Source organism: Pteropus alecto, unplaced genomic scaffold (assembly GCF_000325575.1).
Source record: "Pteropus alecto unplaced genomic scaffold, ASM32557v1 scaffold25, whole genome shotgun sequence".
NCBI classification, from domain to species: domain Eukaryota; kingdom Metazoa; phylum Chordata; class Mammalia; order Chiroptera; family Pteropodidae; genus Pteropus; species Pteropus alecto.
The window spans coordinates 13,516,357-13,539,935 of record NW_006441955.1 but is presented as its reverse complement, the minus strand read 5'-3'; the positions used below and the strand labels follow the sequence as shown (position 1 = coordinate 13,539,935).

General features: G+C 33.4%; 2 protein-coding genes across 14 annotated transcripts in view; one reads left to right on the top strand and one right to left on the bottom strand.

The window, feature by feature from the left end:
- Positions 1-19,981, top strand: part of ITGB3BP (integrin subunit beta 3 binding protein) — a 53,001-nt gene extending 33,020 nt beyond the window's left edge. For 2 of the 8 annotated variants that reach the window (XM_006919272.3, XM_025052028.1), the window contains 5 exons: positions 3,661-3,739; positions 4,168-4,261; positions 4,708-4,767; positions 10,880-10,930; positions 16,026-18,869. In XM_006919272.3, the coding sequence (XP_006919334.1) occupies positions 3,661-3,739; positions 4,168-4,261; positions 4,708-4,767; positions 10,880-10,929 (283 nt within the window). In that variant the 3' untranslated portion in view covers position 10,930; positions 16,026-18,869. Of the gene's footprint in view, positions 1-3,660; positions 3,740-4,167; positions 4,262-4,707; positions 4,768-10,879; positions 10,931-16,025; positions 18,872-19,863 lie in introns of those variants that run through there. The other 6 variants (XM_025052033.1, XM_025052030.1, XM_025052032.1 and 3 more) reach the window with 6 other exon arrangements.
- Positions 18,868-23,579, bottom strand: part of ALG6 (ALG6, alpha-1,3-glucosyltransferase) — a 42,769-nt gene continuing 38,057 nt past the window's right edge. For 4 of the 6 annotated variants that reach the window (XM_015595120.2, XM_015595121.2, XM_025052025.1 and 1 more), the window contains one exon: positions 18,868-20,026. In XM_015595120.2, the coding sequence (XP_015450606.1) occupies positions 19,829-20,026 (198 nt within the window). In that variant the 3' untranslated portion in view covers positions 18,868-19,828. The remainder of the gene's footprint in view (positions 20,027-23,579) is intronic. The other 2 variants (XM_015595123.2, XM_025052027.1) reach the window with 2 other exon arrangements.

Below are 23,579 nucleotides of genomic sequence, written 5' to 3'. Positions count from 1 at the left end.
GCTAAATAAATAAATAAAATACTAGATACTAAAAAAAGGTGATGCTGGGTTTTTACTCTATTAATGAACAAAGACAAGGTTTATTCAAGGAGGACCGACTAAGATTTCAGATTTTCAAGTTGTACTACAGTGGTCTTTGGCCATAATACAGGATTTGATCAAATATTGTAAGGAGATGATAGATAGATAGATAGATAGATAGATAGATAGATAGATAGATAGATAGATATAGATATAGATATATATAGATATCATGAAACTGGCAGCAGTCACTGCATATCTGGATGCAGTACCTGTTGACATATGCACAGTTCACAAGGGTCATTATAAGATGAAGGATTTGACCCAATTCAGCCCAGCCAGAGGCAAATCTGTTTAAGAAAGGAATAGCATTCTATAAAATATGAATGGCACCCACTGATGATACTTTCACTCACCAACTTGAAAGAGGGAGCAACAATAACTGACATTTTATAACAGTGAATATGAAAAACATTCTGCAGGCAGAAATAAAAGATCATAGGTTTTCAGAAATAAGTAAATTAGTGAAGGAAAACTAAAGACATTAAAGACCGTTTTACTCTAATAAGCAAATAATACTGTTTGAGGGCTGCAAAGTAGAATTTGAATCCCATCCATTAAAAATATAGAAAAATGCTATCAGCAGCAGTAAAAATCCAGTCTCCAGCACAAGTGGGATTAAATATGAGAATTGCCAGTTTGTCTAGGATGAAGACAATAGCAACCCTACTTCCCCCCAAAACGGCTCAGCAAACAGTTTAGCTCCAAAGTTTATGAAGGCTTCTCTACTGAGTCAGAAGATGTGGAAGAGAACACATTTCCTGAATTTCTCAAAATTTAATAAATGGATGAGTGTTATAAAACCATTCCATGAATTTGGTTGTCATTGAGATGGGAGGAGTTGATTTCTTCTAGGAAGAAATAGAGGAGGAGTAGGAGGAGAGGATAGGAAATTAAAAAGGAGAAGAGTAATAAAGTGTCTCCTTGTTCACTTGGTCCTGCAGTGGAAACAGGAAGCAGCTTAGGCATGTGAAGAATACTTGAAAATGGTTTCCCCAAATAATTGATACTCAGTCAATACAACTCCCTATGGTTGTCAAAACACTGTGCTTAGCTGAGCCCTCCAAAAACCATCTTAACTGAGGTCCTTTAGGGACGCTATATTGCACAGCTCCGGAGGGCACCATTCACATCTTTATTTAAACAGAATTCCTTGAAATCATTCAAGATGGCAACCCTGCAAGTCTCAGCCCTACCCACACAGTTCCCTGAGGGTCAATAGGAAGCACCATCAGTTCATTAAGGTGTGGTAAGGCAGCGTGGAGAGATTCTGCCACTCCAGTCCTCTTAGGAAAGGAATGCAAAGTAAAGGACCCCTAGGATTTCTTCTCATAGCAAAGTAGTTGCTTGCCTCAGCTTTGTGCCCCTGAGGCACTTAGGCTTAGTTATAATGTAGGGCAGAGGTCCCCAACCCCTGGGCCACGGTACCAGTCTGTGGCGTGTTAGAAACCAGGCTGCACAGCAGGTTAGCAGTGGGCAAGCAAGCAAAGATTCATATGTATTTGTAGCTGCTTCCCAATGCTAGCATCACCACCTCAGCTCCACCTCAGATCATCAGGCATTAGATACTCATAGAAGCACCGGTCCCTGGTGCCAAAAAGGTCGGGGACCGCTGATATAGAGGAAACTAGACATTCCCAGCCCTGGGTAGAAGTCACTTAAGTCCTCTTGCTCCTTCAAGCTTTTTTTTTTAAATATTTATTTTTATTTTTATTATGGTGATCCTTCAGGCTTTTTGAACTCAATGAGAGGAGCTGGAATCCCTTTTTGACACTCTCAAACTGAAATTCCAGTGCTAAGTAATTGGGGCCTCAGACAGATTACTTTTAATTGAAAAAACAATAATATAAAGGAAAAACTCTAAAGAAAAAAATTAACTAAAATTTCACTATCTTCACATAATTTTTAGCTTTTGCATAATGCTGTCTCCATACCTTGCTCACATACTTAGATATATATTTTACTTAGTTGAAACATAGTGTATATATTCACTGTGTATGAACATTTAACATATTTGTCTCATTTTTAATAGCACACAAATATTAATGGATAACACTGATGTGATTTTGGAAAACATTTAAGTAGTTCTAGTTTCTCATAAAATTGATAGTGTAGTGTTCTCCGAAACAGTAGTCACTAGCCAGCCACACATGACTAATAAGCATTTGAAATGTGGCTACTTTGAAATGAGATATTATGAATATAAAGTACAAACTGGATATTGAAAAAAAAAGTAAACTATCATGAATAATTTTAATATTGATTACATGTTGAAATATTGATAACATGTTGAAATGATTACCCAACATACTTTGATATATTTAGTTAAATAAAATATATTGTTAAGTTCAACAGTTCCTTTTCATTTCTTTTAATGTGACTGCTAGACTAAAGTACATACGTGGTTGGCAATTTATTTCTATTACACTGCACTGTTCTGGATTATCATACATAGCTAAGAGATCTTAAAATTTGAAAAGAAACTAAAATTGCAACAATGAGGGAGTGGTTAAATCATCTTTGCTGTTTTACTAGGTACCGTATTGTGCAGCCTTTGAAATTATAGACATGGATGATGTGCCTCCAAAAAATACATATTATATTAAGGAAAGAAAATATGATACATAGTTATAGAAATTTTAAAAAATAATAAAAACTAAAAGAACTTTGTTGGAGTGTTAACGTGCTAACTAGAGATACTTTAGAAGATAAGATTACAAGTGAAGTTTTGTTTTCAAATTTAAGAGAGTGCCTTTGTGTCTTTTCACATAAATATATTAAAGCCATAGAACTTATTTTAATTTAAAAAAATCACTGAGTAACACTAACTCAGATCTAGATAAATAAGGAGATGGTGGTCTATTCGTGTTCTCAAAGTAATATTGTGGAGAAAGGAACAAGCCAACTATATCTTGTAGACGAAAAAGGGGCTCTATACTAAATGTGACTGAAAGTAACCTCACAGGGTAGTCTGATCATAAATTCCTAATTGGGCAGGTCATGATGGGTTGTGACACCCCACGCCTATAACATTTTTAGCAAAAGGTTTTTAAGCAAGCCCTGCCCGTTATTTTTGTGCATCTAGGTTAACTCACCCTTCAACTGCCAGAAGTAATCCTCTTTTCCAGACCCCTGAAGGAAGCACTAAATCTTGTCAACTGTCCTGTACCTTGGTTTCTCTTACCTTCATGTAGTCTTCCTTACGTTCCTTCCTTAATTTCAAATGCATAAAAGAAACTGTTAAACTGCCATTCTCAGGAGCATTTGAGATCATGCTTCCCAGCATTTGGTCACTTTGGCTTAAATAAACTCATAAAAATTCTGTACAGGATTGGACATTTCTCCCACTGTTCTGTGGGAATGAAAGTGAAACTCCAAAAGACAGGATGGTTGCTAATACATATTTTGTTTGTAAAGGAATGAAAGAATGGAGGAGGAGCATTTATGTCTTTTACCACTTTGAAAAATGTAAAGAGAAGGACTAGAAAACTGATTGTAAGCTGCTTTAAAAAGAATCAAAGTTGTGAAAATGATTTGTGTTTAAATGCTTGATCTTGCTAAAAATTTTTTTATTCATAGATTCATGGTGTTGCTATCTAAAGTTGAGAAATCATCAGAAGAAATCATGGAAATAATGCAAAGTTTAAGTATTATTCAGGTTTGCTTTTTTTTTTTTTTTTTGACATAATTTCAAATTTCTACTACCCTATTTGAAAAAGGAGAATAGGAGAGAAGCCCCAGATTGGAAAATCCAATCCAGAAGAGAGTTTGCAGGAGATATGTTTAATTTACTTTTCATGAGAATTTCTTATATGAACATTAATTAACATAATATTTTAATTACATATGGCTTTTTCACTTTTAAAAGTAAATTTGTAGATTATATTTAGACTTTTTAGTTAACATGTTATTTTTACTCAGGCATTTTAGGGCTTGTAATAGTTGACCTACCAGAATATGTTAGATTTCCTACAGTAGAGTTTAAGTTTTTCAGATGAAGGGAACAGTGTACTATATTTTCATTAGACTTGTCAGTAATATTATATTTGAAGAGAACTTAACTCATGTAAAATGACTTTCTTTTAGGCTTTGGAGGGCAGTAGAGAGCTTGAAAATCTCATTGGTATCTCCTGTACATCGCGTTTCTTAAAAAGAGAAATGCAGAAAACAAAAGAACTAAGTAAGAAAACTTTATAAGTTATAATAGTGTCTCTACATCCCTTGTTTGCAAACTTAGATATATATTTTAATATTTTAAATTTTAGAGTTAAATCTACTCATTTTTCCCAAATTTAAATTTGGTAGACTTCTTTATATATATCACTACTGAACATATGATAGAAATATTATTTTAAGAATAAGAAGCCACATATCTTTCACCAGGCTATGTTATTTCAGGGATTTCTCTTGAATGTGAAAGGAAAGAATGTACCTTGGAAACTGGTATTGGGCATTTTAAATGTAGTGCTCATTCTTTAAATAAGATATAATAAGGTATTGCATTTTGTACTTGATACCTTTACATATGTATTACTTCGAATTTTGTTTCATGAAGTTATTTCTTCCAAGATGAGAAATTATTTATATTCCATGTTAATTCTTAACATAACTTTTTTTTTCTTCTAGTGACAAAAGTAATGAAACAAAAACTGTTCGAAAAGAAGAGTTCAGGACTTCCTAACAAAGGTAAAAAGTTGTCTTTTATTATATAAAACATTCTTTCATCTCATTTTACCATTTAAAACCAGTCATCACGAGTCTTTAGTGTACTCTTAAAAGAGCAGGAATCTCATTTGAAAAATCTTATATTGTATTTAGCAGAAGACCATGTCTGATGAGATCAACTTCCCTGATGATTGAACTTTTTAAATATCTATTGAAATATAATTTTCAGTTTAAGATTTAAATTTTGTACTTTTATTAAAAGTTCTTTTTGAGAATACAGCAACTTTTAATGGTGAATTAAAAGGATACACAAAGCTTTTATAAAAAGTTACTTTGTAACCAGTGCTCTAAAAACTTTCAGATCATTAATGACATTTGATCTACTGTTAACTCATGCCTCTGAGCATATCACAGCATGGGAAACTAAATTTTAGCAGGTTTTAAATTCCTATAACACATGCACATCCACACCTCAGTAAGCAAAATAATCACGGACTACAAAATATTAAAATATCTTTAGACCAAGTTAAGAGGGATCATTTAAATATTACTGCCATGAATCCTATTTAGCAATGTCTGCAAACAGATAAGCCTTGAAATGGACTAAAAAGTTATGTTTTTAGTCTATCATTTTTGAGTACCAGTGACTACCATTTATTGAAGACCAATAATTACTATGTTCCCAACACTAGGATCAGCAGATCTTTACAGCAACTGCGCAAGATAGCTATTATCATTGTCATTATAGATAAGGAACAGTGACACAGAAAATGTTAAGTAACTTGCCCCAAAATGCTTTACTTAAGTATCAGAGCAGGGTTTCCAACTAAAGACTAGTCTGACCTCAAAAAATATAGTCTTTTCATTATTCCATGTTGCCTCTTCCTAAAACAAATCAAATCATCCAAATCACTCCAGCTTTTAGATTCAAACATGAGGCATAACTGAATCTGGTCCAATCTAGTATTTTAGACTGTTTCGGATCTTTAGCAAGCTGGTGATGAGTTTGCAGTGGACAATGCTGAGTTTACCTGCTGGACAGTTCCAAAAGCCAACTAGCTCAGGGCACGCCAGCACCCATGGCAAGACTTTCCCAAAACTCATATGGGAAGGGAGCTGGGTAGGCTTCCTGATCTGTTTAGTTGAGCAACTAACTTCCATTGTGATCCCAAGAGTTTAAGAACATAAGGTAGCTTTTTCTTGGAAAAGCTTTTGAGATCTCTCTTATGCTATGTAACTTGATTTTAATGTATAACTAGGTTTCAGAGGTTTCAGTCTCTCCTAACTTGACAGGTTTTAGAGGATCAAAATGGGAAATTGGAATGTTTTGTTTTAGTTAGAGGAGATCTTGAGTCTGTATATTCTATGCCAATTGTGTGATTTTTTTTTTTAATCTGTAATTTCCTAGAACTAATTAGAATTAGGCTTTACATAGTTGGTTTTCGACAACAGTTTTGAAAAATGAGGAAGGGAAAATTATAGAATAAGTGATTGTCATTGCTAAAAATTAATGGGAAAAATTTTTCCAAAAGTATTGTTTCTTTATCTGAACATTTATTAAGACATTTAAGTTATGTCCATGTGTTAAAAGTTTTCTTTTTTCAGAAATCTAGTATATACTGATTCTTTGTTTATGCATGATCAGCCTTAAAACTATTTTCTAATATTTTAGACATTAAAACTGATTTGCCCATTACCAGGTTTTCCCTAAGGACTAAGTATTAGAGGATTGTATCACTAAATCATGTTTTAAAATTTCTCGTAAGCATTGATTATTTGTTGTCATTTAAATGAAAACTGAATTAAGATATATATATGTTATATATTAATATATGGTGTATATATTAGAATATATGTCATCTTTCTGTTTCTTAGCAAGAGCTACATTTTCTCTTTATATTTCCTTAGCAAGAGCTACATTTTCTCTTTATATTTCCTGAGGCATTCAAATCTTTATTAGCTTTTTAACTATTTTGAAGTAATGCCTGAAAAATAGATTGAAGCTTATTTTCTTTATAATGTGAGTTTGAACTATATATTTTTCTGGGTGCTTTTCCCTCCTCTTTCTCTTATTCCAAATATGTGCATTTAAAAAATTTTAGTAGTACTTTTTGTTTTGTTTTTTGATTAAAAATGCTGTACACCAACACATGCACATATATATGTAAATTTGCTAAGTTAATAACTTTCACCCTCTTATTCATACATTCATTTTAACAGGACTTACGGTTTTTTTTATTATCTCAAACTAATTTACTTTATATATCCTTCATTTTGAGATCTAGCCTTTAATTTTTTATAGAAATTTCTACTTTACTCTTTTCTTTTACTAATGCTATTACTGAGAATTGTCAGCATTTTTAGACATTTTGAGAATCTTTTTAATATTAGAAATTATATAGGTAGAAATTATGTAATATAAAAATCAGCCCTATAACATGTATTGGATTTGTTTAGTTAGGTAATTATGAAGATAAGAACAAATAAATTATTTGTTTCACTATCAAAAGAATATCCTTTCAGATTCTTACTAAATTTTCCTAGAATAGTTAGAGTAGACAGTACCAGGAGAATTCTAACACTTATGCTGTCATTGCCCCTTCACATTGGTCTTTTAGTTCTATTTGTTTTTTTTATTTCAGTGCTAGTTTTGTTTAGTATCAGTTGCAGTCTTCCTTACAAGCAGAGGAGTATAATTGTAAAAATAATACTCTAATGTTTTAAATAAATAGACATCTGACATACATTCTTAAGGCTTTATATAACTTATTCTTCAAAAAAGTTAAACATAGACAACATGAAAAGGTACACTGAGATTACCATAGTTTACAGAAGAACTGAACCTTGCAAATCAGGGAATGCCTTGATAGAGTGTATAAATAAAGAGGATTCCATCTCTTCTAAGTATAAATTTCTTAAACAAAGGAAAGCTTCTTTCTTTTCTCAGTTACTTAGGAAGTAAACCTAACTTCACTTTTCTTAATAATGTTGGCTTTATGACTATTAGAAAAATAATGTAATGAAAGGTTCTTTCTCTGTTATATTTGGATGTGAATTTTCATAATTATTTTTAATTTGTCATGCTGAAGATTTAAAACATATGACCATTCAGTGGGTTGATACAAATAGAATGTCACGTTATCATCACATGGTAAAGCATGAAATTTATTTACTTTACATAATCAACCTCAACTTAAAACAACTTGATACAAATATTCCTAAGTCAATAGATGGCATTATATAGTACTTAGTATTTTTCATTTTTTCCGGAGATATTAGAAAATACCATCATTGTTTGTCTGTGACTAGTACTTCCAGTAAACAAAATATTTTTGAAAAGAATGTAAGCAGATTGTAGATCAGTTGCCAAGATATGAAATCTAGACATTTAGCTTTAGTCCAAAACATATTTTATTGTTTTTGAGAATAATTGTGTAGGTCGTAGTATGCATATTTTAAATGAAATGTTAACTATCTGAACTTTACATTGTTCAAAAAAGTTGATTGTTTCAGCTTTTTGTAATCCAAAATATTTAAGAATTTCTAGCTCTGGCCTTAAAAAAGAAAAGCACAGAGTATAATGTTTCTGTTTTCTTTAGCTAATTTACTGTCTTATATTGTAAGATTCATCTTGGCTATAGGACTTAAAAGTTTTAAAATTTTGGACCACAGGATAAATTTTAAACTCTTGTTCTAAGACTATAAAATAGTTTGCTACTGCCTTTTCATTCTAACCACCCACTGAAGTATTTTTCAACTTAAAAATATGTTGTTCTTTCCCCCACTCAGTCTTGAAAAAGTATTCATCATATCAGCTGAATAATTTTACTCCTAGAAGACTGCTACCCTTTTAGTTTTTTTCTATCATATCTTAAACAGTATCTTTTTTCAGGCAAATTCTTCAGTTTTAAAAACACTGAGGTTCGAAGTTTAGACATGATGAGTTTTAGAGGAAACAACAAAATTTCCCCCTATGCTTTAACAATTCTTTATCTGGAGATAAAAAATGGAGATATTAATTTTGGTGGCACAAATATACATTCATGTACAACTGTAGTCCTCAGCTCTTTATAAGCATTCAGCTGTCATGTACGCTGTACTCTGGTCATACCTTTCCTATTAATAATGTTAATGCTCTTGTTTTACATTATTCATCACTGTTTGGAGGATACATTTTAACTGCTTGCTCAAGATTTGTCTAGGATTTAAGGCAAAACTGCTTTATTTTTAAAGCCTAAATAATTTTTCAGTGATTTAAATTTTTTTATACTTTACTAGAAGTATGATAATTTTTATCTTTTAAGTAATCAGTAAAAAAAAAAATTAAACCATAGATTTGAACTCATTTAATAGCAATTATGTGTTTACGAGGTATAAATAACTTGCTATCAGACGTTACAAATATCCAGGTGCTCTGTATGTGCTGATGACAACAAAATTGAAACGAAAGACTGTAATAATTCTGACTGGTTTTCTCTGCAGAAGATATTGATTATTTGTGTGTGGTGAGAGATTTGGAAAATTCAATTAAAGGAGTTGTGCAAAGGTTTCATAAATTTTCCTTCTACAGCGTGTACACAGACATAGTTGCGTATTAAATCAATGCAGCACTTCACAATATATTTTCTTTGAAACATAAAAATAAATAACATTTAAACAGTTCTGCTTACTACAGAAACAAATTTTATTTTCTGTGAAGCATTTAGTCATGTGCTATCACTGACTCATACACATTTGCCAGCTGTAACAAATTTTATAGACATTTTCTCCAGAGACATATCTCACATACTATGAATTTTTAAATGAGCAAATGGTGAAGAAGGGATGTCAGCAATATAAAAATTGATCAGCTAAAAGATAAAAGCATAAGTAAAGAGATTTGTATGGTAGTCTTAATAGGTTTTATTAAATAAAAATACTATAAAAAGACAGTAATGAACAGACTGAAGACTAACTGTTCTTGAGGTGGAGAAAAATTATTCTGGCAAATTTAGTAGAAATTGGTTTTATGCCACCTGACAGGTGAACATTTTTTTTTCCCCATTCTAACTTTTAGTCAGAAAAACTCGGAAAAGAGTTAGATAAATTCTCTAAGTGGTTTACTTATTTTAAACACATATTTATAATAATTATGTAGATATTTATAGTATTATAGAGCTAATTATATAGTTTAAAGGAGGACTTATATGGTAAGTAAATGTTAGGTGACTTTTTACTCCAACTTAGCCCTCACATAGAAGGAAAGTAGTCACTTTAATTCACACCATTCACACCATAATCTTTAGCCCTGCAATCTCTCTCTTTTGGGACTCAAGGCCCCTCTGCTGCTTCTCTCTCTAATTGGTTTGCTCTTTCTTCCTTCTCTGTCTAGCAAACTTCTGCTCATTCTAAGGTCAGCCTCAGATGTCATATCCTCTGTGAAACTTTCCTGAGCTAGCCTAAGTAAAGCTAAATTGCTTCATCTTCTAGGCTTCTACAACACTTGTCTGAATGTTTATAAATGTATCATGTTGTAGTGTATTGTGATTGTCTGGTCACAGGGCCCTTCTGGACTCTGTCCTGGCAAACAAGTAAAATCTTATCCTCTATACTGTAGCCAAGGAGTCTAGTATAGAACCCAAATGGAAGGTCCATAATGCGTGTTCAGTGAATGAATAAAAACAAATGGCCACTCTAAGAATTATTTAAAGGAATTATCTAGATATTTTCAAATACTTATAAATCGCTATCTCTGCATACCTCATGCATGTAATATTTACTAAATACCTACTGTGAGCCAGACACTGTTCTAGCATTGAGGATATGCTAATAAACAAGACAGACATAGTCTTTCCCTCAGGATTATAAAATCTAGACAAATAATTATTATAAACCATAAGCATACATATAATAATAAATTTCTGGCAGTTTTCATCCTAAACTTTTTAATGTACATTCTGGAACAGAATCGAGCAAATCAAGATGTTGAAATGAGAATTTATAGCCCCAAAGCTGCAATTTATAATGTAAAATAAAACTTTACATTTGGGTTCATTATTTAAATTTCATTTTAATTCAGCATTTATTCTGCATCATATACTGCGACAACTTAACTTCGAACTGCTTTCTGAAAAACTTTTTTTCTTTCACACAGAGTTACATCATCTTGACAGCTATGAATTCCTTAAAGCCATTTTAAATTGAGGTACTGTTGCACCTTTCTAATTAAGTTTAGCCTTGTTAAATTTTACTGTTTTGTTCAGGTGGAAACATTTTATTTATATTATCAAATTTGGTCCTGTCTACAAAGAAAACAGGGCCATGCGCTTTGGAGTTTTAGTTGAAATTATATTTAATCTGTTCTTATAAACAATTAGAAGGCCAATCTGACAAGATCTGTGAGTTAGAGGCTGATTGAAAGAGAACAGAGTTGAGCCTACTAGGCTTGCTTTAAAGTTGGAGAGGGCATATTTTTAAGTGAATATAAAGAGGGCCCTTAACTGAGCACCTTTGGTGTAAGTAGCTAACTAGATACTCACAGGTGGGTTATAGTTTCGGTAGGGCATACCTGACTGAACAAGATATAACAAGTCTATTAATCTGGAAATGTGCTGCATTGATTAAATAATTATATATTAATTAGTTGTACCTTTTCTTCAAAATACCTCTTGTGAATTCAGCAATTCAAGTAAAAATGACATATTTACAAATATAACTTATAACTTAGCTAGAAGCAATATGAGGCACGATGTGACATTAGTGTTTGGTATACTTGTAACTGAAGGTTCACATTAAGAACTAGCATTATCCCAGACTTAGTGGCATCAGTATCAATTTTCTTAGAAACTAACCAGATGTTGCCTGCTATCTCTTAGAAAAAAATTAATGCATAATGAAAGAATCCTGTTGTATCTTGAAAATACATTTCTTTAAAATGGTATCTCAATTGATTAATATTAGCTTTCTAGCAAACTAGCTCTTCTTAAAATATTTGCAAAGCATCTTATATAGAAAATTGTCACTTTCATTCGTTAAAATGTTCATTCTGTTGTATACAACGAATAATAGTTTATAAAAATATCTAACATTTATTGAGCACTTTCAATGTGCCAGGCACTATTATAAGCACTTTATACATAAGCCATTTAACCTTCACAACTTAAATGGAGTAGATATAGTTATTATCTTTATTTCATAGGTAAGGAAACTGAGCACAAAGAGATTAAGTGCCTTGTCCCAGGATCCACCTCTGAGAGATAGCCAGGATACTAACCTGAGTAGTTTGATGCCAGAGTCCATGCTCTTGCCCACTACAGAGCAGTAATCTATGAATGTCAATTTTTCCTACTAGTCAAAGGTTTTAGCTCCTATTAGATAGTAAGGATATAGTATATATACACATGCATATGCATATTCATTCATTATAGGGTTAAATATTTTATAAAATTTCTGACTCATGGAAATCCAACAGAGAACTATTAGACGGTAATCATAAATACATATTCATAGTTACATATTTGGCAAGTGAACATACACATTGAGTATGTGACAGTCTCATGACTGAACTGGGGAGAACTTAAGAGTACTGAGAATAGCTTTGTGTTCATCAATGATAGCAAAGATTATCTGAGTTTTTGAGTAGTACTTTCAAAAAACTTGAAAGAATTAAGGTTAACCTACCAGTCAACCTCCTTTTTAGTGGGGAAGCAACAGAAAATAACAGTGAAATGAAACTTGATTTACCTTGGAGATAGTTCCCTGGGTTCTCTTGACTGTGTTTTCTTCTCACTTCAGGCAATTTCTTCATGATCGCATCCATTCCCTTGACTTTAGTTCTCACCTTAGTGTTATTTATTGTTTCCAAATCTATTTGTGACCCTCCTCCTGAGCTGTAAGCCCACATCTCAGCTACTGTACATTGTCCCCCAAGTATGCTGATTTCATCATTTCGCCCACCCCCAAATTGTTCTTCATTCTGTCTTTCTGGGGATTATATTCATCTAATGGTAAGGCTCAAAACCTCAAAATTCTGTCTCTCTTTTTGTCCCCCCATCCAAACTGCTGCCAGGTCATATCACTTCCAAAAATGTTTACTTCTCCATTTTGTTCCCACTGCATTAGTTTATTCCTTCATTACCCCTCATTTAGATTATCATCATCCCCATTGTAACCTGCCTCTCTGCCCTTTAGTCCCTTTCCTCTACAGCCTGACCTGCTACTGGATAAATTATGCTTTAGAAGGTATCAGTCCACTATATCCACAGTAAAATCCGAATATATACTGACATTCAGAACTCTCCCTGATCTCACCAGTTTGCCTTTCTAATTTGTCTTTGTGTCTAAGTCACTCCAAATTACTTGCCATTCTCCAGACACATACCTTTCTCCTTCCTTTACCTTTGTTCTTGTCTCCTCTTCTTGGCATACCTTTTCCTCCATCATTGTCAAAATTTTGCCCATCTTTCAAACCCTGTTTATATCTCGCCTTACACTAAGCTTCCTCAGATTCCTCTCTTCCATGTTCTCTCAATGCTCTTCTTTGTACATTTGTCATGGCTGCCCAACTGGCACGACTAAGGGAGGGTGTTAAATTCCTGATTTTGTCCTATGTCCTAGAAACCTCTAACAGTCATTGTACTTCTGAGACCACTGTGTCCAACTTCCCTGTCTGAACGGCAGCTCCCGCCATCTTTCTTCAGTGATTATTCCTTCTGACCTATAGTGGTCAGTCAGGGGAACTACCCTATACAGATTCACTCCCAAAGCAGTCAGTCAGGGAAACTACCCTATACAGATTGACTTTAAAAAGTGAATCCTTTATAAAATAATGTTACCATAAGAGAGACTGGGAGTAAGGGTGACATCAACCCATAGGCCATAAATGGTATGGAGACCAAGAAAGGGGTGGGTGGGGAGAAAAGGCATGATTTTGATTAATCTTAACAGGATACTGGGGATACTTTATCTAGAAACAATGTAGATAAATCCTTGATTAACAAAAGTATGAGGCTTAGTATAAACACAGCACTGTGCATAAATGCCAACTTTTTGAAACCTAGTATTCAAGCTAAGGATACAAGATTTATATACATGAAATAATAACAATACAAGGCAAGCTATGATAGTGATACAAGTTCAGACTCTTCTTCTTTCCAGAGTTCTGAGTAATAGCAAATGCAAAAAAGGATTGAGTCCAGAGAGGGTCAGAATCAACTTGATTAGTGGAGGAGTTGAAAATTTTCAACATAGCAGTCCCTCTGGTAGAAGCTTGGGGTAACTAATGTGGATTGTGCCTAAGGCAGAAGTGAAACCTTTCTCCCACACTGAATCTAAATCTTAAACACTATATGCGCTCCTAAACCTGAGGGGAAATCTGGATCTTTGTACCTGTCTTATATGCTTGGTTGCAGAAGGGAGATAGAATGGGCTGGTCTTCATGAAATTAGGAAGCACAAAGGCCCATTGAACTTGAGAGTAGACAGTGAAAGGGAAACTAAATTGTGAGGAAGAGTGTTGTGTAAGAGTAATGACATGTCGTATTAGTAGTAAACTGTGGACCAGTGTTCTGTACTTTGAACAGTCAAATGTGTCACTCTTTCGTGGGGTATACAGAGCAAAAGAGTTGACAGAAGTTCTTTCCTCTTCAGACTGAAGGAATATAAATATTCCTCTCTAAGTACCAAATGAAGAATAAGCAGTAGTATAGAAATACAACACATAGATTATCTCAGGCTGGGATGCCTAGATTATTATTTAAGGGTTCATGATTTTAAAGTTCTAGTTATTCCACAGTACATTATGTCAGAGGGTCACCCAGAACCTAGTAATAGAAACTTTGTACTTTACATGGAAGTTGGGATTTGAAAAATGGGTGATTTCGATAGGTTGTGTAAACATGCTAGGCAGAGAAGCAGAATGATTGAATGGTAGATTCCAGCCACATCATTGATAATTGTAATCACCAGGCTACTAAGTTCAGGATTTATTCATTAGGCAAAAGTGGGCCAGTGAAGATTATTAAGGAAGCAACAATGCAAAATGTTTTAGAAAGAATATAATTACTATATGAAGGATAAGTCCTGTCAAAATACTGCTCATAAACTACATCACTGTATCTAAATTGCTTTTCGTTTGTGTTATCTTCAGAACCAGTATGGCAATGTAGAGATAACAAACATTGCTCCACTCTTGTGCTGTGACATACCTCACATTGATCAATTTATTTTTGCTAGATCCTGAATTTGGCCTTAGAATCTTTCTGAACACAATTCTAGCAGCCATGATCAATTGATGAAATGTCTTTGTAGGGGCTGGCATTATAATAGAGAATAATATTTGGATTAGATGTCCAGCACCAGTTCTATTTTCTACTTAGTTATGTGGCCTTAAACAAGATATTTGGTTCCTTTAAACCTTAATTATAAATGAGACAGTGAGATTATACAAAATAATTAATTAGTACCTCTCTCATAGTAACTGTTTACTAAATGATAGTCTTCCTTTCCTCTATAGTATTATCATTAGTTCTGATAACTATGTATCAATAACCTATAATGATATTTAAGTGAACATGAGAGTGCTTAAAATCTTTAGGAATTCAGACCAAACTCAAGTGTGAGTTGGCAAAAGTTGGTTGTCAAGTTGGCAGCCTATCTTCTTATAGGCCAAGAGGAATATCGAGACTCTCAATAGCAGCCCACCGTGCGTTACTTCTTCATAGCTGCCCATGTAATCAAGGAAGGGGTATTTCAGGAATGAATGGTCCACATGCCCTGTGGGAATATATGCCATCAATTGCCAATGGCTGCTTTCTTCAAAGTCTTCCTTTCCACACAAGGGTCTTAAAGCCAAAAAGAACTTCTACCACCACTAGGAGTCCCCAGAGGGACACACTGTGAATAGGAATGTCAGTAAATACTGTCTTTTTTGGGGGGGCAGCTGTTGGAGGAAACACCTGCTGAAAGGCCCTTAAGGCTTATAGACAAAAGGCATGTAGATTTTGGTGTTTTCAACAGGTCATATTGGAGTTTTAGAACTCTCAGAAGTACATCAAAATCTATATTCACATAAAGTGAAGAGTATCGGTGTAGTCATGTTGATAATTATTTGTGAAGGTGAATCTTGTTTAGAAGAATAAAAATTAAGCAAATGAGAGATTAACAGTATCTAAACTAGGTATGAAATTACATGATAAATGGGTGTTTTAAATCTTCTTTCATCATATATGAGATGCATATTAATTTGGAAACTAATTCTTGATTTAATAATAATCTTTTATAATCATCTTTTATATCCTGCAGGCATTTAGAAGAAATGCACTCACTATGAACACCAACTTTTGCATCTGCCTGGTCATATTTAAAGGGACAGAAAAAATGTTTGTAATTAATCTGCCCAGTAAATACCAGATCATAGCATTAGGCAGGTGCATGTGTAGATAAAATTTCTTGCAGCTAATTTAAACTTTCTACACACACCAGTAGATAATCTCAATGTAAATAATACATTTCTTCTTGACCCTTTAATGAGTGAGCCAACATGTAGACAAGGATCTTGACTTATATTCTATATCACATATGCTTCTGTATAGTTTTAGCATCTGTGGATAGACTTAATAAAGCATTTATAAAAATGGCACTTTGGTAGAGCTATAGATTTTAAAAGATTAAATTTAATGGTGAGTGGAATTAGGTATCAGTTTTCCCATTTAAAGGCCCAGATGTATATTAATTAGATCCTTTTTAAAACTTTTAAAATTTAGTTTTTGTAGCTACTATCTCAGTGATACTTTTTTCTATTCTAGTTATTACTATTCTTGTAGAGAAAAAAGATATTCTCAAAGTTTTAAAATTTTCACACCTTTTATAAAATATTGGAATGTATTTTTTAGTAGACATTTAAATATGAAGTTGTTTTTAAACTGAACTACAGACTCTACTGAATTTATAGAAAAAAAAACTTTTTATGGGGGCAATTTGTGATCCTCCCCAAATTATTTTAAAGCATTAATTTGTTTTTCTATGGTAGTGTTTTATATCATGTTTGTGCTGTCACAAAATATAAAGGGGAAGAAGGGATCACAGAATGTGTTATAACTTGATAACATGATTTTTATAAACTTCTATACTTTGACCATTTCTACAAGGGAAAAATGCTATTCCTTGGTACTTGTCCTAAGTCTTAACAAAATTTGTACAGGATATCACCATTGCATTTAATTCAGTGTATCATGAAAATAAAAATACTTTATAAAAACCTAAAATAAAATTTAACAAAATAAGGTTGAAAGTAACTAATTTTCCATTTAGAAAGTCTAGATTTACCTCTTAAAATTATTTTTTTAACTATTAAATGATAGATATTAAACAATAGCCCAATTAACTATTAAACTGGTCTTCACTAATGATTTTATTGGTATTAAATATTTTAAGATAATCTGTCTGCTAAATATTAAGAGCTCTTTGTGATACAGCCCTTATAATAGGACATTACCTAAAACGTACCCAAAAGGATAATTCTTTTGTGTTGTAGCAATGAAAACCTTAGAACGTAAGCCAGAATAAAGAAACCTATATTCGTAAGGAAATAAAGGGTCAAGAAGTAGATTGGTTTTCATATGTAATCCAAGTTATGCAGGTATATGCTTAATGCTATTAAATCAGTTACTGTATATTTGACCTCTAGATATACTAAGCTTTTGCCTTTCAGAACAGCTGGGCCTGCTAAGAATCATTTCTCAGTTCTCTTCATTGCGGATCATATGACTCTCGCTTTATCACCCTTGGAGGCCACATGAAGGACAAAGCAGAAAGATCCACACACAAAACTAATGTTTATGTGGGGGCTGAATGGGGAGCAATATACTTGGCCCTGATTTTCCAATGAACATAGCAGAAGAGACCAATTGAGACTTGAAACTGTTGTTTCTCCAGCCATTATTTAGTTGTATCCTATCCATCTCTTACTCTCTATTGAACAGAGAGGCTCCTTCGGCTACCTTGACTTTTGTAAATGTTTCACTCACGTAGTTGTTGTTTATCTTTTGGACAGAATGCTACATCGGGGATTTTTCTCCCTTCCCTAAGGCCTCAAAGGAAAATGACTTCTGTGTGCTTCATATTTGATACATGAACATACACCCTATTCTCTTCATTTTAAGAAGCAAACCTATTGGCAACTGCATTTCTCAGAAATGGCCCTTCCCTCTAAAATGAACTTGAAAATAATTTAGAAGGGTTCATTTTTGACAGGTGTATTAGTGAAGTGAGAAATTGTTAATATTTTTGCATAACCTAAATATCTTTATGTTAAAACATTCCTATAATCCTGGGTGTAGCTGAGAGAAGTGCTTTGGAATTGCTTGTTTCTGTGATCTTAATTTATCACTGGACATTTTTGGTATTTTGGAACTTAATCCTTCAAAGTTCGAAGTGGACTCTCCTTAAACTGGTTTCTAATAGATATGAGATACTTGACCTATAATTGCTACAAGTCTCCATAAAACTATAATGTAACTAACTTGGTAAGATTAGGTTAAATCATCTAGAAAATATTTTATTTACAGAATTTACCTATAAGATACCGTGAATATGGGTGCATTCTATTTTACTAATGTTATATGTGGGCTGAATGGGGAGCAATATACTAAATATTTACTAAATATACTTTTGTTTTTAAAAAGTAACATTTCCTATTCCAGTTATTCAGAAGTTAGAACTTCCTCATCCCTGATTTAAATCAACATCCTGTGTTAGACACAAGTATGCTATTACAAAAAAATAAAAACTAAAAAAATAAGACTACGCTCGCCAGCCAAGATGCTGACATTTGGGCACACTTGATTACAGATGGTGACCATGGACAGCGATGTTCTTGCTGATTCGGCAGTGATTCAAGGCTGCTTTTCTCTGCTGACCTGCCCTTTGAGTCTTTATGCACATTTACTTTGAGAAAGAAATACTTCTTGATTTTCACTTTGTCTAAACCCACTTCCTTTATCATACCTTCTTTTATCAGCCTTTGGTTGTCCATGCCTAGAACCACATTTTCTTTGTGTGTAATGTGTTTGGCTTGCATTGTTTTACAATATACTACCAGTTATGCTTTAATGGCTATCTTATGAAATAAATACATTCATTAAAATATAGACTGATGGGACAATGATTTTATTTTTGTCACAGAGACTCAACACCTTTACATGAGAAAGTACAACATAGAATACATTATTTTTTCCAATTGAATACTATAGTAAAGATGGGCTTCTGCTAATAAATAGTGATATAGTATTAACAGAGTCAGGTTAACATGAAGCATGATATGAATCAGTGCTTATCACAGTGGTAACCTTGAACCATGTCGTAACAAAAAGCACAGAAGGATGAAATCCTGCATAAAGCCATTTAACTTAAAATGATCCTGGAAGTTTAGAATCTAGTGATCATGAGTAATAAAAAGACCTCTCAAACCACTTAGATTTAAATTCAGGAAAATTCATTAATTACATTCAATTAAATCAGCATTCTTAGAAATAACAGAGGTTAATCTCTGCCTTGTTAAAAAAATTAAAGTTTGCACATGTAGTAAGGCATGTTCAAACTTCAAACAGTTTAATCTGCCCTCTCATAGTCATTTAAAAGATTATCACAAATTTAATCCCTGAGATACAATTTATAAAGAAAGAAGCACACATTATTATATTCTAAAATGTAAGGAACATTACAGTTAAATACCAAAATTAGTAATTTCCTTTCAAAAGAAGGGGCTAAATTCTCCCATCAAGCTCACTGTATTTGCAGATTTTTTCCAAGATAGTAAATTATAGAGTACATTTCCTAAGTAAATACTTGGATTAAAAATATCTTATTTTCCTGCTTGAATAACTGAATATTAATAAAACTAGTATGTCTTGGCTACTTAATGGTTAGAAAAATAAAAGCCTCCATTGGACTTTGGTACCCCTATACATTTGTGTACAGAACAATGACTTTTTACTATTTCCTATAATTTCATAATCCTCAAAATGGTAATTTTATTTATACATAGCAAAAAAAAAAAATCATAAAACCTTTTAGCACTTGTTAACAATTTCACATTTCACATAGAGCTAGTTGATTTTCTTCTGATTTCTTCTGTTTTTAGAATCCCACATGATTATAATGTTAAAATATATCAAGAAGAACAAGAAGTTCAAGCAGGATACAAAACACACCAATACAGAAAATAAGTCCGGTAATTTCTGAGGAGGATCCAGTGTGACAGTCATCAGTGTCAGAAGGACCATAATGATTATCGAGATAAGAAACTGTAAGGAAGAAAAAGAAGTATTATTAAGTAACATAAAAGAAAATTTAAAGGTGCTGGTAACACACATTTATAGCTCTAAATGAGCAGAACTGAAGTTGAAGGTTGGGGATACAATCTCTTCTGGTAGATTTCAATCTAGGCTGCAAGTTAGAATCACCTACAAGTTAGATCTCAACCTAGGCTGCAAGTTAGAATCATATCTCAATGCCCATGCCACACCCAAGAGCAATTAAATCAGAATTTCTAGGGTAGGCCTCAATATTTTTTAAAGTTCTCCAAGTGATTCCCATGCGTAGTGAAGCCTGAAAAGTCCCATCTTATACTTCATACCACCCAGGCACTGAAGAAAAGTTATCTGGAACAGATAATATTGTTAGGCTTAAATTCACAGCATACTCCAGGGCCCTGAGTCCTCTATGGGAAAGTTATCCATGGCAAATGGAAAATTATATTTCATGTTCATTGTATACTTTCAGTGAGCTAGTGTTGCAGTAAAGCAGTAAAGTAAAGGTGGGGCTTATGAAAGAAAATGTACTCTGGCCTCAGAGTTTTCATTTTAGTTAGGGGAATGCATGAACTAGTTAAATAAAATCACATGGTCACTTTTTATTAAATGCCAAATTGAATAGTAAAAATAATTACTGCATTGATTGTAATTGTGTAGCAGTTTTCTTCTCTAGACCAATGTACTGTACAGTAGAACTTTCTGTATTGATGGAAATGTTCTATATCTGTGTACTCCAAATGAGCAGGTGCTAACCACATGTGGCTGCTGAGAATCTGAAATGTCCTGCTGCAAATGAGGAAATAAATTATTTATTGTATTTAATTTTACTAAGTCTAAATTACCATGTGTGTCTAGTGGCTACTGTATTGGACAGTTTAGCTCTAGACTGTGAGCTCCTTTAAGACAAGGACCAGCCAGATCTTATTCATTTTAGCCCTGGGGTAGCACATAATACACAGAAGCTGCTTAAGTGAATATAGGAAGCAAGCAGTAAGAAACAGTACTCAGTGACTGTCATGAAGGAGGTGGGACGTCAATAAAACCCTGAAAGATGCTTTAAGGGCTATGACAGGAGTCATGAGACCGAAATAGGGAGTAATGCAGTGATCATTTCAGATGGAAGAGTGGGAAGGGTGGGAGCCAAAAAGGCTCACAGACAGGTATAAATAGGCTGCAGTTATCCTCCAAGGGGAAAATCCCTGAGTCAACCTTAGTAGAGAGAAAATTTCTGAAGTGAAATCCTCAAATTAAACTTAAGAAATACAGGACTGGTTGAAATGTCACGATACTATGATCTTGAATCAGTGTTAAAAGACATGCTAAAATCTCCCATTTTAACAAACTCCAGCTATTACCTCCATTATCTGCTCATATTTATAGCAAAGTTTCCCAAAAGAGTTGCCTATAACTTGCCACATCCAGTTCTCCCACTCACTAGTGAACCTACACCAATTAGGCTTTCACCCTAGTCACTCCAATGCAATTGCCCTGGTAAAAGATCCATAATAACCTCCACTGTACTAAATCCAGCGTTCAATTCTTATTGCCTATTTGATCTGTCAGCAGCACCTGAAATGACAACAACACTCCCATATCCTTGAAACACTTCCTTCACGGGCTTCCATGACACCATGGTCATGCTTTCTTCCCACCTCACTAGTTTATCCTTCTCAGACAATTTTGCTGGTTCCTTTTCATGCCACCCCCGCCCCCCGCCCTCATCTATACATTGTAGTATCCCAGGGCTCAGTACTTAATTTTCTTAATCTATGCGCAGCTTTGGTGAGCTCATTAGTGATATGACTTTAATTATCATCTATATGCCAAAAACTCAGATTACTGTCTCCAGCCTAGACCACTCCCCTAAACTGCAGATTCATATATCCAAATGCTCCTTAATATTGCCACTTGGATATCTAATAAGAATCTAAAAATAAATACACTTACAAACTATCTTTAATAAGATTTTAACAGCTGACTTCTTATAAGAAAACGTGGAAGCCACAAGGCACTGAGATGAATGTCATTCAAATGCTATAAGAAAAGGCAATAATTCCATTTCTAGCAAAAAATATCCTTTGAAAATGGAGAAATTAACACAACAAAGTCAATACATTTGAAAATATTGAAATACAAAGTATGTTCTCCAAACATCAAAATTAAAATAGAATAGAAAAACAGGAATCTAGAAAATCCCAAATATTTGAAAACAACAAATTTCTAAATAATTCATAAAGAAATCAAGTGGAAAAGGGCTATATTTTTAACTAAGAAAAACATGCGTGTGTGTATGTGTGTGTGTGTGTGCGCGTGTGTGTGTGTGTGTGTGTATATATATATATACACATATATATATCAAAATTTATGGAATGACAAATGGGAATTTATAGGTTTAAATGCCTATATAAAAATGAGGGAAAAGGCCTCAAATCAATCACTTGACCTTTAAGAAACTAGATAAAGAAGAGTAAACCAAACCCAAAGCAAGTATGAGAAAGGGTATAATAAAATTATAATGAAAATCAATGAAATAGACAATAGAAAAACAACAGAGAAAATCAATGACCAGAAGCTGGTTCTGTAAAAAGATCAGTGAAGCCAACAAACTTTAGCTAGACTGACCAAGGAAAAAGAGAAGGAACAAATTCCTAAAACCAGAAATGAAAAAAGGATATCATTCTACCATACATGAAAATAAAAAAGGATAAAAGATTACTATGAACAACTGTAAGCCAAATTAGAGAACATAGATGAAATGTACAGATTCTTAGACACACCACTGAAACTGTCTCAAGATATACAGAAACTGAAGACCTTTAACAAAAAGAAATAATCATTCTGAAAGTCCCACAAAGAAAGGCCCAGGCATAGATGGCTTCACTGGTGAATTATACCAAATGTTTATAAAAGAATTAATACTAATCCTTAACAAACTCTTCCAAAAAGTAGAAATGGAACACTTCCCAACTCATTCAATGAGGCAAGTATTAACCCAGATACCAAAACCAAACAAACACATCACAAGAGAACTACAGACCGATATCCTTTATAAATATAGATACATAGTCTTTTACAAAATACTGGCAAAACCAAACCAGTGGCTTATAAAAAAAAAGGATTATACATAATGATCAAGTGAGACTTATCCCACGAATGTGAAGTTCGTTCAACATACAAAAAGCAATCAGTGTAATATAATAGAATAAAGGGGGAAAAACGCATTAACCTTCCTAAAGTTTGTCTTTATCCATTAGATACATCAAAAGCGTTGACAACATCGAACACCTTTCCCTAATAAAAACACCCAAGCTAGGAATACAATTCCCTAACCAAATAATAAAGACCATTTATAAAAAACCCACAGCTAACATCATAGTTAATAGTGAAAGGCTGGATGCTTTCCCCTAAAATCAGGAAGAAGAAAAGATGTCCACTCTTGCCACTTGTATTCAACATTGTACTAGAGAGTCTAGCCAGGGTGGCCAAGGGGAAAAAAAGGCATCCAGATTGGGAAGAAAGAAGTAAAACTATGATTTGCAGATAA